Source organism: Mastigoproctus giganteus, chromosome 1 (assembly GCF_048544385.1).
Source record: "Mastigoproctus giganteus isolate SK-2022 chromosome 1, ASM4854438v1, whole genome shotgun sequence".
Taxonomy (NCBI): Eukaryota; Metazoa; Arthropoda; class Arachnida; order Uropygi; family Thelyphonidae; genus Mastigoproctus; species Mastigoproctus giganteus.
The window spans coordinates 82,207,973-82,227,458 of NC_143575.1; the positions used below are offsets into that span (position 1 = coordinate 82,207,973).

The 19,486-nt window shown below is 38.5% G+C and overlaps 1 protein-coding gene across 1 annotated transcript in view; it reads right to left on the bottom strand.

Annotated features, from left to right (window-relative positions):
- The window catches only part of LOC150090935 (cytochrome P450 20A1-like), a 197,488-nt gene that overhangs the window by 123,776 nt on the left and 54,226 nt on the right, over positions 1 to 19,486 (bottom strand). Inside the window, exon 4 of the mRNA XM_090380742.1 lies at positions 6,612 to 6,757. Within this exon, the coding sequence (XP_090236868.1) occupies positions 6,612 to 6,757 (146 nt within the window). The remainder of the gene's footprint in view (positions 1 to 6,611; positions 6,758 to 19,486) is intronic.

Consider the following 19,486-nt stretch of genomic DNA (forward strand, 5'->3'; position numbering starts at 1 on the left):
AATATGTTCAGTGACTCTTGTATTGGCCAGAACATCTCTTGTTGGAGAGGGCGCTGACTCTCTTTAGAAAATACAGCTGCGAGTTATAGGCTCTGAAAAAAACGATAAGTGTTTGCTTTTTATTTACATAATTGTTATTTTATATTGTACTTAATACGTAGTCTTATAGTTCTAATTACGCTGGTTATTTTTATTTTAATTTATATAAACAGTTTTTGTAGATATGCGTAATACTTTATAAAACCATTAGTCTGTTCGAATCTTGCAGGCATTGTTTTTTGTTTATAGTGATAGGGAATTCAAATTTTTAATTGAGGTAGCTAGGTAGCTCTAACGTATAATTATAGAAACAGTAATACGCTTCACTGTTTCTATTAGATAGCGTAGTCTTGACATTTAATTTAATTTAATTTAATTTATTGATCTTATTAATTTAAAATATCATGCCCCAAACTAGAGCAGGAAAGCAACGGGCACAAAGTGGCAGGAGTGCTGTGACTCGTGGGAGAACTGAGGCGAACGATTCTCCAACGCATCACAGCCTAAAAAAATGTGCAACTTGTGAAATGTTTGCCGAACTGTCTGGAACGGAACATGATATTGCCATGGGGGATGTCTTTGTGTGTGCGCGATGTAAGGAGTGTAAGGAAATCAGGCGACAACTCAGCATTGTTATGGGCCTATATGAGAGTTTGAAGGACAGGGTGGATGCCCTCGAAAGATCTAAATTGAGGGGCCCATCAGGCTCTCAGCTGCCCACATCAACGCCAGAGCTTGCACTTGGTCATCACGCAACACAGCGGCAACCCCCAAGGCAGATTGCGCTGGTCCCAAAGGAACTAGTAGTTGTTGGTGACTCTATTGTCAGGGAAACGGGGAACATCTTTTGTAAAAAGGATAGGTGGAACAGGACCAGGGTATGTCTGCCAGGGGCAAACGTTGATGACGTTGTAGAGCAGATATCATCTTTTAGGGGTACAAAAGGTAATATAGTTGTACACGTTGGCACTAATGAAATTAAGAGTAGGAGACCGGCAGAATTACTTAACAAGTACAGGTCACTGTTGAAAAAAAGCCGTGAAATACGGTTGAATTTGAAAGTGTCTGCAATTCTGCCCAGACACGATAGGAGGGAGTATATGATGAGAGCCTTGTCGATCAATTCGGCCCTGGAAAGATTGTGCAAGGCTCAAGGGATAGAATTTTTTTCAGCCTGGACTGTACTTGTTAACAGGAGAGACTGCTTCTACAGGAATGGGATACACTTAAATAGAAAGGGTGCAAGAATATTTGCTGATGCTATCGAGGCAGTGTTAGGTGGGTCGGAAAACTGATAGCTTGGGGGGATACAAGGACTAATAGTTTAACAGTAGCCGTAGACAGAGGTGAAGGTGATTCTTGCACAACTTCTATTAGAATAAGTAGCGACCTGGAGCGAGGGGTGTTGGGGGTTTCAGGGACGGATGGCAGTCATCGTGAAACAGGTGGGTATATGGGATGTGTTTGGGTAACTAAGAATAGGAGTAGGAGCATGTATGCTTGCATGTATACCAATGCTAGAAGTATAGTAAATAAATTTGATGAATTTGAAGTGTTGGTCAAGATATCAAAGGCAGATATTGTTGGGATATCAGAGACGTGGTGTCACATAGATATAAGGAATGCCGAACTGGAATTTGGGGAGTACAATGTGTACAGAAAGGATAGACAGGATAGGAAGGGAGGAGGTGTTATGCTGTTAATAAAGAAAAACATAAAATCAAAAGAAGTGCATCCAGCTGATATAGATGAACAGTGCACTGTTGAGTCAGTTTGGTGTGACATAAGCACTGCGAAAGCAAAAATAAGAGTAGGAGTGTGTTATAGGCCTAATGACTTGAATGAGTACAATGAACAATTGTACAGAGAAATAGAGTGGGCTAGTAAATCGGAATGTCTTATAATGGGGGATTTTAACTTCCCAGATATTGACTGGAACTTGTGGGTTGGGCACTCACACACTAGTCAGACTTCTGTGGATTTATTAGATGATTGTTTTCTGCAGCAGCATATACGAGAGGCAATCAGAGAAAGTAATACTCTTGATCTGGTTATCAGCAGTGATCATTCATGTATTAGGAATTTGCAGATAAAAGAACCACTAGGTGGCAGTGATCACAGTGTACTGACGTAGGATTTACTTAAAGATTTAACTACTATCAGGGGTAAAGGAAAGGGTTTTTGCTTCCGTAAAGGCGAGTACAGTGGTCTCCGACAGTTTTTAAATTCTGTACAGTGGGATCAACTGACGATGTTACCAACAGTAAATTCCAAGTGGGAAGCATTCAAGGAATTAATCGTGGAAGCTACTAGAAGGTTCATACCTATTAAGAAATATTGTTCAAGGTTTGGCCTAAATGGTTGTCAAATGAACTAATGAGACTCGTAACAGAGAAGAAAAATGCATGGGATGCATATAAATTATCAAGCGACTCAGAAGAATATGGCAGATATAAGTTAATCTGTAATCAGGTCACAAAGGAGGTTCGGCAGGCGAAGGCAGATTACGAGAAATCCTTGGCAAAAGATGCTAAGAAAAACAGCAAGGATTTCTTTACTTATATAAACTCTAAAAGGAAGGGGATGAATCTGATCGGACCACTTGACATCGATGGTTCGACTGTTGATGATCCTGCTCAGATAGCAAACAAACTGAATGAGTATTTTGCATCTACATTCACACGTGAGGAATTATTAAGGTTTGAAAATGGCAGAAGGTTATCAAATTGTAGCAAGATACTTAATGATTTTGTAATAACCAAGAGCAAAGTGGAAGATAAATTGTTGAAGTTAAACGTAAGAAAAGCACCTGGGGTGGATGGGATCTATCCAGTTATATTAAAGGAGACGGCAAAGCAACTAAGCAAACCCTTAGCATAATTATGAGAGCATCCTTGGACTCAGGGGAGGTTCCCACGGACTGGAGATGTGCAAATGTATCCCCAATTCACAAAGGGGGATCGAAGGGTGACACGAGTAATTACAGACTCGTTAGTTTAACTTCTGTTCCGGGTAAAATAATGGAGTCGCTGGTTAAGGATGCATTGCAGGATCATCTAGACAAGACTGCAGCAATAATTCAGACACAGCATGGGTTTATTAAGGGAAAGTCTTGTCTGACAAATTTGATAGGATATTATGATGTGGTTACAAAGGAACTGGATGCGAAAAATAATTCTGATATCATATATTTTGATTTCAGGAAAGCTTTTGACACTGTTGCGCATGGAAGACTATTGTACAAATTGGAGCAGAATGGTATTAAGGGTAAGTTGCTACAATGGATAAAAGGATGGTTAAGTGGGAGAAGACAGAGGGTGGTAATCAATGGGTGCTGCTCTTCTTGGACTAATGTTATTAGTGGAGTCCCACAGGGTTCGGTGTTAGGTCCGCTGTTGTTTTGTATATTTATCAATGATATTGATGAAGGTATATCAGGCTTAATGTCGAAGTTTGCAGATGATACAAAGGTTGGCAGGGTTGTTAAGGACAGTAATGGCAGTGTGCTACTGCAACAGGATCTAGATAATTTGGGCAGATGGGCTAAGAAGTGGCAACTGAAGTTTAACCTTGACAAATGCAAAGTACTACATATGGGTAGAAGTAACCCCAGAGAAACGTACCAACTGTGTGGTACTACACTTAAGGTGGTAGAAAATGAAAAAGACCTGGGAGTAATTGTGCAGGCAGATATGAAGTTTTCTGAGCAATGCAGACAGGCTGCCAGGGCAGGTCATGGGGTTTTGTCAATGATATATAGGAATTTTGCTAGCAGGGAAAAGGAGGTGATTATCCCTCTGTATAAGGCAATGGTCAGGCCACGGTTTGAGTACTGCGTACAGGTCTGGAGGCCTCATTTTAGGAAGGATGTAGATTTACTTGAGCGTGTAGAGAGAAGGGCAACAAGATTGGTGAGGGGAATGAAGGGATCCTCTTACCAAGAGAGGCTTAAGTTCTGCAAATTGCAGTGGCTGGAGACTAGGCACCTGCGCGGTGATCTGATTGAGGTATATAAGGCCTTGAATGGGTTGAGCACGCTGAATTCTGATGGGATCCTTCCACTTGTTCAGATTATGAATCTAAGGGGGCATAAATTCAAATTAAGAAAAGACAGATGTAGAATAGATGTGCGGAAATTTGCCTTTAGCCAGCGGGTGGTTAATTGCTGGAACAAACTTCCATCTGTCGTTGTGGAAGTTGATAGGTTGAATAAATTTAAGGAGTAACTGGACAGGCATTTGGAGGGAATGGTGTGATTTTTTTTTTTTTTTTTTCTTTTGGCTGATGCTGCATAAGCTCATACATTTGCTTTCTTGCATCACATGCCACTACTACTACTACATTAAATGCAGTTTGATGTTTATTATTTTCTGTGATCTTGCAATGACTATTTTAGAAAATAGCAGCAAGATACCAAGTAAAGCAGTAATATTCAGAGACAAACTTGTAAGTTTGAATTATTGATCAAATATGGCAACTTTTAGCAGATAAAGAAAAAAATGAGGAGCCTCTTTCATGAAACATTACATGTGGCTGAAAAGATTCTCAATTTTATTGTATAAACTTCATAAGGATTCAATACATCATTTCAGCACATCCTCTGAGAGGAAACTATACTTTCAAAGACTTACACAGATTGCACTGTGTAAAATGGATCTTTTAATGTATAAATGATGCCTTTCTGTACTTTGTGAAGTCAATATCAAAATTAAACAACCTATTAACAAAGAGGTGTTTGCATTCAAAATTACACTAGACAACCAAATTTTAAATATCCTTTCCCACTGAGAAAGGTAATATCACAAAACATGCTGTATCTGCATAAACAGTACATGCCAAACAGGAAACATATCAAGACTTCTCTGGGATTTAGAAATAATACAACTATACCCATCGTAAATAAATAAGTCTGGAATAGGTAAAATAGCAACTATGTTCATGCTAGAAGTTAGGAGATCGATAAAATACTTGGGTTGCAGTGTTTAAGCTCAGTGACTTCCATGAGGGAATTATCAAAGGATGCCATATTCATGACCTGTTCATGCTATTACAGCAAAACTCCAATACCCTAGATTTGAAGTAATCACCAAACGGAAATTTCATGATGCTACTACAACCAGGGACCATTCGGGGAGACAATGTGTTCAATATTATTGATATAATATTACATATTGTATCAATAAAAGGTTCTTTAAAAGCATTCAAGTATAATATTACTTCAATTACTTTTAGCAATATAGTGTGTTTTATGTGTTAGACTGCATACTGACCTATAGTATTTCATTAATATTTATAATAATTAACTGTACACAGGCAACTCACTTTTTACAATCAACCTTTCCAGGCTGCAAATAATAACTTGCCAGTATAATTTAGTTCATATATGAATTAAACCTTTTATAAATCAATTTATAATCTGGTATGACCACATAGCTCAAGGAAATTTACATCTAATTAGTTTACCTATGAATACAAATATTAACTGTATTTAGCAGTCATGCAGGCCTGGACCACAGTTAACATGTGTGTGTATTGCTGCACTTCCACATTTGACACTATGTCAGGCCTGAACATGAGAGATCATTCTAAGATAATGTAAAATAATTACTGAATTTCACAGAATGAACTTACCAGCCTGTTGCTGTCTACGATCTAAAGCCTGTTTTAAGGGCAGGCAAACTGGGCAGTCACTCCTTGTGCAATTCTTCCAATGAGAAATAATTTGCCGAGAAGATGAACAATGTGGAACAGGACAAGAGTTCCTTGCCTGGCAAGTGGCCATATAGTTGAGTATCTTCATTGTTTGACAATGAGGTAAAGAGCACTGACACATTTCTCCATTTGCCTGACTTTCTCTTTGTTGACATTTATGATCATGTAGCAAAAGAACCAACTGCTGTTGAATTAATTTCCGTTTCTCTGGATAAGCAGTTGGTGGTGTTGAACTAACAGATGCTGGTGCTGTAGCAGTACTAACTAGAGGTCCTTGCTTGCTGAGACTATACAAAACAAAACAATTATCAAACTAATGGAACAAACTTACCTGCAAACAGGCCTAAACCTCCCAAACACTTCTTTGTTCATTTCACAAATATACGTGGTCTCAGTTCCAATCTCAATGATGTCCATTTCCACTTATAGTCTGCCAAACCCCATGTACTTTTTCTCACAGAACCCCAATTATTGGTTGATTCAACCACTGCTCATCTCAGTTGTCCAAATTATTCACTGTATGATTCCTTTCACTTCAAAGTGGTACTTTTTCGCTGATGATGTCAATTATTAGTGAAAATGTTATAACATTTAAATATAAACAGAGACCTTCATTTATGAAATGTGGTTCAAAGAAAAGTATGATTATCAGCCAAGTGAATTCATCATATGACATAAAATATAAATAAAATGTTTAAAAATCAATCAGAGAAGTATGACAATCCTTTAATTCCATACTTTAGTTAACTGCACATACTGATACTTACTGCACTTACTAATATTGCATAAAAAAAAAAAAAAAAATTCACAGGACAGATGAGCATTAGCACAAACATATAATATAAAAAATCAATATATACCATGCTCAGTGTTCCCAGAAGCTGACAACATGATTCGTGGTTAAATATTCTGTCCAGGAGTTGCCTCTTCTTTCTAGCTTCAGTGCCATTTTCAAACATGATACTTCTTTCTCCAACAACAGGTTTATAAAGAGTGAATAGCTCAACTAAAAGATATAAATACATCTTAACTACTAGTTAGTATTAGAAATTCATTATACACATATCAATTTCACAAATCAATACACTACAGTACAGAATTTAGTTATAAATTTAATCTTGTTTAAAAGGGATGAACATTTCATCCAAAGGTCCCAAATTTTCTTTCCACATGTTCAGACAATTTTTGTCAACTAGCTGTAATTTCCCCTTCTAAGTACCCTTCTAGGATGCCACAAGGCCTGGTTAGCTGACAAAAAGGAGCAAATCACCTTCGAAATGTGAGCAGCTGATATTTCTTATTGATACAGTAATTTTAGCTTATTTGTTATAATTTATTTAGTAAGAAATAAGCTGTACTGAAAGCTAAATAAGCTGCTTAACATAATACAAAAAAAAAAATAATAATAATAAAATAAAATAAATAAAAACAATAAACTTAAAATTAATATATCCATTAGAATTATATGCTTGCACGAATCTTAGTGCACCTGTTACAGCATACCAATGTAGTGTACTAATGCCTTTTGCACACTACATTAGTACAGCATTACTATACTAAAAGTATACTAATGCCAGTGGCTTGCAATACTTAATTCACTTTTACATTATTTTAATAATAGAAAATTTTGAAAATGTTGCATTTTTCACAACTAAAAATACTTAATAGCTTTAATGAAATAAAATATTTATTAACACTAACTTAAATTTTCAGAAAAATGTTGATAACATAAAATAGAAACATGAAACATTAATTGCTGTCAAATATAAGTTTGTGGAGGAACTAACTGCATAAAACTTCAGCATTATTCCAACAAAACAAATTAAGTCAATATTTATAAAAACGCTTTGAAATTAAAAAAAAATCATAAATTTTGATTAGTGTTGTATATGTAGTTGGTAAAAATCAGGCTAATCAGATTGATCATGTACTGGTCTCTAAGAGGTGGACTACTGCAATTGAAAATGTCCATTCTTTTCAGGGCACCAGCTCGGATTCTGATCATTTTCTAGTGGAAGCCATACTGAAGTATAAAATAGCCCTAGTAGCAAGAGGAAAGGCTGAGAAAACTAAGCAGTGGAATGCTGAGAAATTGAAAGATAAACTTGTTGAAAAGAAGTACTAGGCAGAGTTGGCCCAAAGACTGCAGAAACAGGAAAACAGTGACAAGATTGAAGATGAATGGACTTGCATAAAGGAAGCAATTCTGGCTGCTGCACATGTAACCTTGGGTGAGACCTCAAGGCTGAGAAATGAGGAATGGTATGATGATGATGAGTGCTGAGTAGCAATAGAATTGAAGAGACAAGACAGGGTGAAATGTTTGCAGCGGAATAGCAGAGCGAATAGTGAACACTACAAGGAAAAAATAGTTGCCGCAGCTAGGATAGGTAGAAAGAAAAAGAGAGAAGCTTTGAGGAGGAAGGTCAGCGAAATGGTAGAACATTACAACAAGAAGGAAAGTAAAAAGTTTCATAAGAAGATTAAAGAAAGTACACAGGAATTCCAATCAAAAGTTACTGCATGTAGAAATAGTAAAGGAAACTTGCTGACTGAGAGAAATAAGGTTCTGAAATGGTGGAAAGAGTATTTTGAGAGCTTATTGACAGGAGGTAATACTGAAACAAAATAGCTATTGTACTATACAGTAGAACTGTGCACTGAAGACCCTAGCTTCAAAGAAATTCGAAATGTTATTAAGTGCTTAAAGAACTTTATAGCACTGGGAACTGATGGAATAACTGCAGAGTTTCTCAAGAACGGTGGAGTGACACTATGGAGAAGAATACATACTCTGATACTATTAATATGGTCTGAGGAAAAAATCACAGATTAATGGACCCTTGGAATCATAAAGCCGATTCACAAGAAGGGTGATAACTGCTTTGCTCTAACTATAGAAGTATTACATTGCTTACAAGGTTTTTTCAGGAATTATTTATAACAGACTGGCAGCATATTCAGAGAAAATCATTGGAGAATATCAGTGTGGTTTCAGATCCAATCGCTCAACAACTGACCAGATTTTCATCTTGAGGCAAATACAGGAAAAAGGACTTGAGTACAATATACACTTATTTAACCTATACATAGATTTCAAACAAGCTCTTGATTCCCTCAACAGAGAGGAAATGATAAATGATCTCTTTCTCGTAGGCATACCTGCAAAGATTGTTAAGCTCATAAAAGCAACCCTGGCTGGATCTGAAGTAGTGGTGAGAATTGACAATGAGTTGACAACTCACTCTGACATTAACGCCGGTGTTAGACAAGGTGATGCACTCTCTACTGTGTTATTTAACTTGGTTTTAGAGGCGTGTCAGAAAATTAAAAGTGATTGGGCACAAATATGTTTATGATATCGCGATTATCAGAAGGACTAAAGGAGATAGTCCTGATCTCAAGGCAAGGCTGGATAGTGAAAGAAGTGGACTTAGGATAAATGAAGCGAAGACAAAATATATGGAAATCCGGAGAACGGCAGATAACATGGAAAATTTAAGAAACAGCAGCTTCTCGTTTGAGCATGTTCAGAATTTCACTTATCTAGGTTCGCAGATAAACCAGTCGAACTCTATTACTAATGAAATTAAGTCCCATATTCTGAGTGGAAACAGATGTTTCTATGCACATAAAAAACTAATGAAGTCCAGAGCAATGAACAGACATTTAAAATTAAGAATATACAAAAACCCAGTAGACCAGTTGTGACATATGGTTGTGAAGCTTGGAAATTAACGAGTAAAAATGAGCAGGTGTTGAGAGTGTTTGAGGGTAGAATTTTAAGAAACGTTTTTGGGCCCGTACAAGACGTTGATGGATTCTGGAGGATCAGACTGAACTTGACAATCTTATTCTGGGTGCAAACATCATCAGATTAATGAAGAGCTAGAGACTTGCCTGGTTGGGATATGTTATGAGAATGGATGACAGCAGAACAACTAAGAGTATAATAAAATGGAAACCTACTGGTAATAGGGCGAGAGGAAGACCAGGAAAAGATGGATAGATGATGTAGAAGAGGACTTAAAGATCACGAGAATAAGAAGTTGGAGAAGTCTGACTTCTGGGAGGGCTTATTAGTGGAACATTGCTGAGAAAGCCAAGACCCAGTCTTGGGTTATAATGCCAGAAGAAGAATGTTGTATATGTGACAAATATAAACATGAAATAGTAAAACAAAATCGTTCATATCCATTTTTCCAAGGTCCTTGTAATATTCACGACACAAAAACATAGGATATTTTCATGACAGCTTCCTGGAATGGAAATGCACTGGGTTTAACTGATTTACCGTTCACGGCCAGAAATTCTACCAGAATTTCTCTTATTTTCATGAGCTCACATCAGCAAGTAGTGAACTTTGAGAAGTTTTTGGATAGTGAAAAATGTGCCCTTGTGATGAAAAGCAGCATACTTGGTCAAACACAGTGGAGCAACATAAATGATATCATCTACTTTCTCAGGACTACTCAGCTGTAGTGAAGCGAAAAACAGTATAAACGTATCCATTTATATTCTTTATTCTTATATGTGCTGCTAAAAGATACTATTAGGAAGGTACTAAGGCATCAACTATTAGTTGCCAGGATTAAATATTTTTCCTACTGACCCTATCAGTGGAGATGATGCTACTGCAAGGGTTACAATTAATTATGAAGACATCACTGATTCGAGCAAGATTCCTTTGGATCGAAGATGTGCTAACGTATCACTAATGCATAAAGGCAGTTCTAAGAGTGAAGGGGATCCTGCCGACTGTCTAACTTCAGCAGTAGGAAAAATCATGGAGGCAACAATCGAGAGTGCATTACAGAATCATTAGAAATGGAATTCTGAAGGAAACAGCATAGTTTTGTAGAGGGAAAATCATGTTTAACCAACCTGATTAGCTATTTTGATAAGTTACTCATGAGATGGATGCTGAAAATAATTTTGATATTGTTAACTTAGATATCAGCAAAGCAACTGACTCACTCCAACATGAAAAGCTACTATATAAGCTGATACTTGGAATCACAGGAAAAAGTCCTTAGATGAATCACAGAATGGCTGCAAGGCAGGAAACAGAGGGTTGTGATTGATGATTATCCTTCAGATTGGGCTAACATAAGTAGTGAGGTTCTCCAAGGATCAGTACTGTTGTTTTTTGATCTTCTTAAATGACACTGATGAAGAGATACAGAGTATAATGTCAAAATTTGCAGATGATAACAAGATTGGTAGCTGGATGGTCAGAAAAGTGGCAGCTATATTTTAAGGAAGCAACATGCAAAGTCTGTCACTATGGGAATAGCAACCCAAAACAACTTATACACTTGGTGAAGCTCAATTAAAAACTGTGGAGCAAGAAAGGGATTTTGGAATTACAGTATAGTCAAAAATGAGGGTAGACAGGTGGCAAGGAATGCCTATGTTGTCTTATCGATAATTTATTGAACTTTTGATTGTAGAGATAGGGAGGTCCTAATCCCACTGCACAAGGCATTTGTAAGACCACACTTGGAATAATATGTTCAAGTATGCACCTAAAAAAAAGACACTGAGTTCCTTGAAATGTCCAAGGACAAGTAACTCACTTGATGAAATCAGCAAAAGGGCAACCATATGTGGAAAGACTTCAACTGGGTTCACCACAGAGCTTGGAAACTGGGCACCTTAGAGGAGACTTGATTGAGGTGATAAAGCTCTGAGAGGCGAAAGTGAAATAAATGAGGATGAAATTTTTACTGTTAAAAATTATTTCAGAATTAGGGGTCATAAATCGAAATTATAAGGAAAGAGGTTTAGATTCAATTGAAGACAGATTTATTTTGGCTAGTCGGTTGTTAATTTTTAATTAATGGAATAAGTGTCTCCATAGGTGGTTAAGACGGAAAGCTCAGAAAAATTCTTCAAAGATAAGCTGGACAGATACCTACACCAATGAGCCAAAACATTATGACCAGTGAGTCGTTATGCAAATCAAAGCAACTGCAGGTGAACTACAGCAGGTGCGCGAGTTGGGACACGGTAAATAACTCCGTTAATCAGTGTTACTCTTGTTCTTCAGATGGGAAAGCCGTGCCGTTTCATATTCGAAACGGCACGGCTGGTGGGTTGCTCACAGTCAGCCGTGGTAGGTACTAACCACAGTTGTGGTTAGTACCTACCACGGCTGACTGTGAGCAACCACAACTAACCACAACTGTAGGTACTAACCACAGTTGTGGTTAGTACCTACCAAAATTGATCCGAGGAGCAAAAACGCACGAACCGCCAGTGAGGTGTTGGACGACCACGGCTCATCAATGCTCGAGGTGAGTGAAGGCTCTCCCAGATGGCACGTTACAACAGAAGGGCGACTGTGGCACAACTCACCAGTAATTGGAATGCTGGTGACAGGAGTAATGTGTCACAACACATGGTACATCGAACCCCGGTGAAAATGGGGCTGCATAGCCGCAGCCACTCTGAGTGCCCATGCTAACCACGGTTCACTGGTGACAGTGCCTACAATGTGCACACGAGCATTGAAACTGGACCTTGAGTGATTGGAAGAAGGTCGTCTGGTCCGATGAATCATGTTTCCTATTGCACCATGTGGACGGCCGGGTACTTGTGCATCATTTACCTGGGGAGGTGATGGCACCTGAATGCACCATGAGACGAAAACAAGCTGGTGGCGGCGGTGTCATGCTTTGGGTGATGTTCTACTGGGATACCCTGGGTCTAGTCATCCATGTGCATTCTGACATCTACCACCTACCTAAGAGATTCACACCTGGTGCTGTCCCCTGGTGGTCTCCAGAACTCCAGGCTCTTAGACGTGAAGTCATTTACTGACAAAAACCTATCAACGTGCAAGGAGAACATGGCCTCCAGAAGAAACAGAGGCTTTACTGCAGCAATATCGTGTGACCAGGAACCAGTATACCACAACAATAAAACAGTGCAAAAGGCATTCATGGGAAGCCCTGGTAAGCACTGAAGGGAATGCTGACCCTTGGGGGATTGTATACAAAGTGATCACTAACAAGCTCCCCAGAGGCTAGGACGTATCAACCACAAAATTAACGAACGGACTTTACACCAGATCGTGGCAAGACACTGTCAATAATATTCTATACACTACATTCCAGCAGCCTGTTGACCCACACACAATGGAACAGCTACAGCTCTGCACGGAGAATGAAACATATCGCACAACTGCAATTGAAGAACCCTTCACCCCAACTGAGCTAAACTTAGCTGCATCTAGAATCAGAAACAAGAAGGCTCCGGGCAGAGACATGCTCGATCCAGAAATTGTCCAGAAAGCCATTGAACTTATTCCCACTACCATACTCAACCTGTTAAACCACTGTCTCCACCAAGGGCGATTCAGTTCGATATGTGAGAGAAGTTAAATATTTGGGTTTAAATTTAGAGGAACGATTGTTTTTTACAAAACATGATATATTTGCGAGAGAAAATAAGAACCCTTTATGCTAAGCTCCGGAGGGTTATAAGAGTAGACTGGGGGATTAAGGGTCGATCCCTTAATTTATTATATGATTGTTTATTTATTCCTATTGCGACATATGCCTCCGGAGCATGGGTTCATAGAGTTCCTCTAGTTAAAATACAGAAGTATCTTTTGCAAGCCCAAAGGTTTGCTTTATTAGGAATAACTCGAGCATGTCGAACTGTCTCGACAGAGGTCTTGCAGGTGATCTCTGGCAAGATCCCTGCCCAGTATAGTGTTTTGCTGTCTGGTCTGACCTATTATACTAAGAGAAATATGAGAAAAGAAATTATGGGCATATTGTCATGTCCAGAAGAAGGACGGATTTATAATTGAAATGATATGAAAGAAGAGAAGGTTAGAATGTTACAAGAAATAATGATAAAGTGGCAGAATGAATGGGAAAGTTCAGATAAGGGCAGGCAAACATATACATTTCTACCTAGAGTAGATATTGTAAACAAGAAAAAGACATGGTTGCAATTTAGTTTGCATGCCACATTTTTGCTGACTGAACACGGACTTGCCATGAGGTTATATCAATTGGGGCTGCGGGAAAGTGAATCTTGTTATTGTGGTTCCCCAGAAACATCGGAACATATCATGTTGGATTGTACGGTGTATGAAGATTATAGGAACCAACTGAGATTGTCCATTGGTAGCTTGGAGAGGGATACCCTCCAGGTCCCGTTTGCGGAAAGATGGATGTTTCATTGTTTTAATGAATATGTAAGAAAGGTTTTTAATAGAAGACTGTGTCTAGATAGTAGAGGCCCGCCTCCACGCGGCAGGGGCGGGAACTCTTTTAATTAAGATCTGCAAAGAATATTCTTGAAGCAGATTTTTCTAAAAAGAGGCTAAGTGGCCAAGAGATTATGTTTTTGTGTTGTTAGTTATTTTAAATTTTTTCTTTAATAATTATTGAGTTCTAGACTCTGTCATTATATCCCTTCTAGACTTTATCCATGGATGGGCGTCTGCCCAGGGAATGGAAGCCTCGAAGGAGATCCAAAATGGAAATGTCTCCACCAAGGATATATTAATAAATAAAGGAAGCGTCTATTGCCAGTGGACCTCATTTTGGGTGAAGGATATTGTCCTCATTCCAAAATGTTTTAAATGTTTATCCTATAGCCATGTGGCTTATCAGTGTAAGGGGAAGATGTAAGGGGAAATGTGTCCCTCTTCTCCACAATGTCCACATGTGGACATTGTGGAGAAGAGGGACACATTTTTAAAAATTGTAAAAAGAAAAATGAAAGTGCTATATGTATTAATTGTAAGCAAAAAAATAGGGATTTTTGCCATTCAATTAGAAGCAAGGAATGCAGTGAATATAAGAAGTATTACGAACAATATAGGACTAGATTAGATTATGGATAGGAGAGAAATAGAAATGAAAAGGCTAAAAGTACTGCAAGTGAATGGGCAAAGATCCTATAATGTTGCATTGCAGTTGAGTCATCGGATGGACGAAAAAGACTATGATGTCCTCCTTCTTCAGGAGCCATACGTGGTTGGGAACCTTGTTAAAGGTTATAAAATAACTGATAAAATTGTGCAGTCCGGAGTAAACAGTCAGGCTGCTGTCATAGTGAGAAATGTAGACTGTGTGGTAACACAAATTGATCAGTTGTGTTTTACTCATGGAGTCTGTGCTGAGATCTTGAGTGAGATTGGTAGCGTATATATGGTAAGTGTGTACTGCCAGTTCCATGAACTGCAGCCTTATTTAAACTATATTGAAAAAGTGGTAGATGTATTACAAGGAAAGAAAATTGTAATTGGTATTGATTCAAATGCAAGTTCAACAACTTGGCGAAGTCACGAGACTGATATTAGAGGAAATCAATTAGAGGAAATGTTGATAAGTCAGAGACTTAATATTGTAAATGAGCTGGGCCAGCCCTCTACCTTCAGTACTATACAAGGAGAATCTAATATGGATTTAACATTAACTACAGAAGCCTTGTGGAATAAGATATGGTGTTGGAGGGTTAGGGAGGACTGGACTACCAACGATCATAGATGTATCAGTTTCGAGATAAGAGGGTAGAATGTAATACAGGGTTTGAAAAGAGGTTTGCAGCGAGTTCTGCAAACTGGCAGTGTTTTGAAGAAGAGATTACAAAAAGACTTAGAGATGATAGAGAAGAAATAGATAGCAGGTTGGCTGGAGAAAGGGCTGAGAAAATAGTTAGTATTATATATAAAAGTTGCTGCAGGTCTATGAGGAGGAGCACAAAATTAAAAATGGTTGTCCCTTGGTGGAATGGAATATTAGTGGAAATGAGGAGGAGAGTGAACAGGGCTAGGAGGAATTTCCAGAGGGTACGGAGAAGAGGAATAAGTGAACAAATGGAGGATTTAAAGAGGCAATACCAACAAATGAGACGGGAATATGTTGGTAGAATTCAAAAAGAGAAGAGAGAAGCATGGCGAAACTATGTAAAAGAGGAAATGAATAAGAATGTATGGGGATTACCATACAAATTATTATTTGATAGAATGAAAGTTGATCAAGAAGTTTATAGTACTATTAAAATAGAAAATCAGAGTACAAGGGACTGGGAGTCCTCCATGCATGGTTTGCGCTCCTCATTGTTTCCTATAGATCAAATAAGTTTGGATAGTAGAGAACGAAGACAAATCAGGAAATTAAATGATGAATATGTGGGGGAGCAGGAAATTGAAAGTTTAATTACAGAGGAAGAATTGAAGATAGTATTGGAGAAAGTTAAGACAAAGAAAGCACCAGGCAGAGATGGATTGCTACACAAAGTGATAAAGAAGTTTGGTTTGAAATTTGGAAAGGAATTGGTAGAGTTCTGTAATGTGTGCTTAAATGAGAAAATCTTTCCTAGTTGTTGGAAGGAGGCATACATTAGAATATTATTAAAGAATAGAGAAAAAAAGAGGATGGATCCTAGATCATATAGACCAGTGGGATTATTGCCAGTTATCACAAAGGTTTTTGAAAGAGTGTTGATGAATAGATTGGAGGGATATTATGAGAGTAGTGGAATGAGCAGCCCTAGGCAGTTTGGCTTTCGGAGGGGCAAATCTACTGAAGATGCTGTGGTTAAAATGGTGTCGTATGTACAAGAGACTTCAGAAAATTATGTCCTGGGTATATTTCTTGACTTTAAGGGAGCATTTGATCGTATGTGGTGGCCGAGCTTTCTAGCAAGAATGAGAAAAATGAAGTGTACTGGGCAGTTCTATGGAGTTTTAAAAGATTATTTTAAAGATAGAAAAGTTACAAATGTAACAAAATAAGGGAAAGTTACTCAGGAAATAACAAAAGGTGCTTCACAAGGTTCAATCATAGGTCCCTATAGTTGGAATATTGTACTGGATGAGCTACTGGTTCAGGAGTGGGTAGGATGTGAACTGGTAGCATATGCTAATGATTTGTTAATAATGGTGGTGGGAAAGTCTAGAAAAGAATTGGAGGAGAGAATTAAGAGGGCTATGGGACAAGTGGAGAAATGGGCTGGGGTCCATAAAAATGGAGATATCAATGAAAAAAACTCACATGGTTCTGCTCAAAGGAAAGCTCAGTGAAAGAAGACCAACTGCAAAAATATTTAGTACGACAATAGTATATGCCCCCTTGGTCAAGCACATAGGAGTTTATGTGGATGAAAGGATGTCCTTTTTGCCTCACGTGCAGAAATTAAGAGATAAAATGAGGATGATTTATTTAAAAATTAGGAAAGTCACAAGGGTAGAATGGGGAGTGAAAGGTAAGTCCTTAGACCTACTCTATAAATGTATATTTCTACCGATTGTGACGTATGCATGTGGGCTTGGGGTCGTAATGTGACTAATAGCCATGTTAAAAGAAGTCTTATTTCAGCACAGAGATTTGCCCTTCTGGCGGTAATGCGGTCCTGCAGAACCGTTTCAAGTGATGCTCTGCAAGTTATTGCAGGAAAGGAACCAGTGGATCTGATTATACTTAAAAGGACAATGGAATATGTGATTAAGAATAATAAGAGAATAGAACTTATGGGAATAAAATCTTGTAGAAAAGAGAGAAGAGGGTACGGAAGACACGATTTGAAAGTAGAAAAGAAAAGGTTGCAGCAAGATATAGATTGTATATGGCAGAAAAGATGGAATGGTTCTGATAAGGGGCATGTTACCTTTACCTTTCTTCCTAGGGTGAAAACTATGAAAGAGATTTCATCTTGGTCTGGTCTAGGAATGTTCCAAACAATGTTAATTGTTTGGAACATGGGTTAAAGAAAAGACTGGTAGAGCTTGGTGAAGTAGAAAATCCAATGTGTATTTGTGGGATGGTAGAGGATACAGAGAATATTTTACGGAAGTGTGTAAGATATGATATACCAAGGAATATGTTAATTAGGCAGATTGGCTCCGACTCATACATCTGGATGACTTGTTTAAGAATAGAGAATGGAATGAAGCTTTTGCTGAGTTCGCTAGAGAAGTAAACAGGATTAGATAATTGTAAAAGTTTGTATATAGGTAAATAGTGTTTTTATGGAGCTGAGATTTAGTTGGAATTGGAATTTATTGATCTTATAGTTTATAGCTGTATAAAAATGAAATGTTGGGGAAAAAAAAAAAAAAAGTATAAAATACGAAAATATATTGATGAATTTTAAATGTTTAGAGTTTTAATTTGGCTGGAACAAGAATCACAATTTATAGAAGTTTGCCTTTGAAGTTTAAAGTTTAATTGAGCTCTAGATAGTCGATAACCGCCTCTTCGGGGCAAGAGCGGTAACATATCCTCAATGTTTGATTTATCATACAGAGGATATGATTAAGGATCAAAAGACTAAAATTGATAGGATAGAGGAATAAAGCACGGATTAGCTTATTGCTCAGGAAGCGCAGGTACAAGTAGGTGTTAGGACAGTGACGATGATGTCTCCACTAAGGATTCTTCCCCACACAATGGAGGACTGCAACCGTTAGACTTTTGAAGAATGCAAACAAGCCACATGATCTGCCACAATCTTACCGGCCCATTGCACTGCTGCCAGTTTTCAGCAAACTTCTCGAACAGATGATCTCCCACAGAATAGAAGCCCACTACAATGACACTGGTCTCTCCTCGCCTAACCACTACGGTTTCCAGAAAGAATGTTCCACGGTAGATGCACTGGAAACAATCATTGAAGCTGCTACCAAATGCAACTCCAAATACTTTCTACTAATCTCCTTCGACTTTGATGGTGCCTTCGATTCCCTCTGGTGGCCCAGCATCCTGGGCAGGCTCTGGAGGGCACAAGTCCCAGAAAACTTTAACATTGTCAAATGTAAAGTACTACATATGGGAAACAGCAACCCCAGAGCAACGTATCAACTCTGTGGTACTACACTGGCAGTGGTAGAGAATGAAAAGGACCTGGGGGTAATTGTGCAGGCAGATATGAAGTTCTCTGAGCAGTGCAGATGGGCTGCAAGAGTAGCTCATGGTGTCTTGTCAATGATATACATGAATTTTTCTAGCAGGGATAAGCAGGTGATTATTCCCTTGTATAAGGTAATGGTCCGGCCACACCTTGAGTACTGTATACAGGTCTGGAGGCCTCATTTCAAGAAGGATGTAGAGCTGCTGGAATGAGTACAGAGAAGGGCAACAAGATTAATGAATGGAACAAAGGGGTTCTCTTATGAAGAAAGGCTTAAGTTTTGCAAATTACAGTGTCTGGAGACTAGGCACCAGCGAAGTGATCTGATAGAGGTGTATAAAGCCTTAAATGGTTTGAGCATGCTCAATGCTGATGGGATTCTTCCTCTTGCTCAGAATAATCACCTGAGAGGGCATAAATTCAAATTGAGGAAAAACAGATGAAGGATAGACGTGCAGAAATTTGCCTTTAGCCAGCGGGTGGTTGGTTGGTGGAACAGACTTCCATCCCTTGTCATGGAAGTTGATAGCCTAAATAAGTTTAAGGCTCAGCTGGACAGGTATTTCGAACGAACGGAGGGGTGAAATGGAAGTTTTTTTTTTTTTTTTTTGGCTGATGCTCCATAAGCTTGCTTTCTTGCATCATACGCCTCTGCTAATGCTAACTTATATAGATGCATCAAGAGCTATCTCCAGGACCGGTGAGTTGTGTCCGCTCCCCCACTGCAATGTCTCTAGACCAGTCTTCAGGGGATGTCTTCAGGGGGTATGTCCTGGGACCTCTCCTCTGGAATCTGGTGCTGGATGATTTCTTGAACACCAAACTCAACAATGTACAGACTCAGGCCTATGCGGAT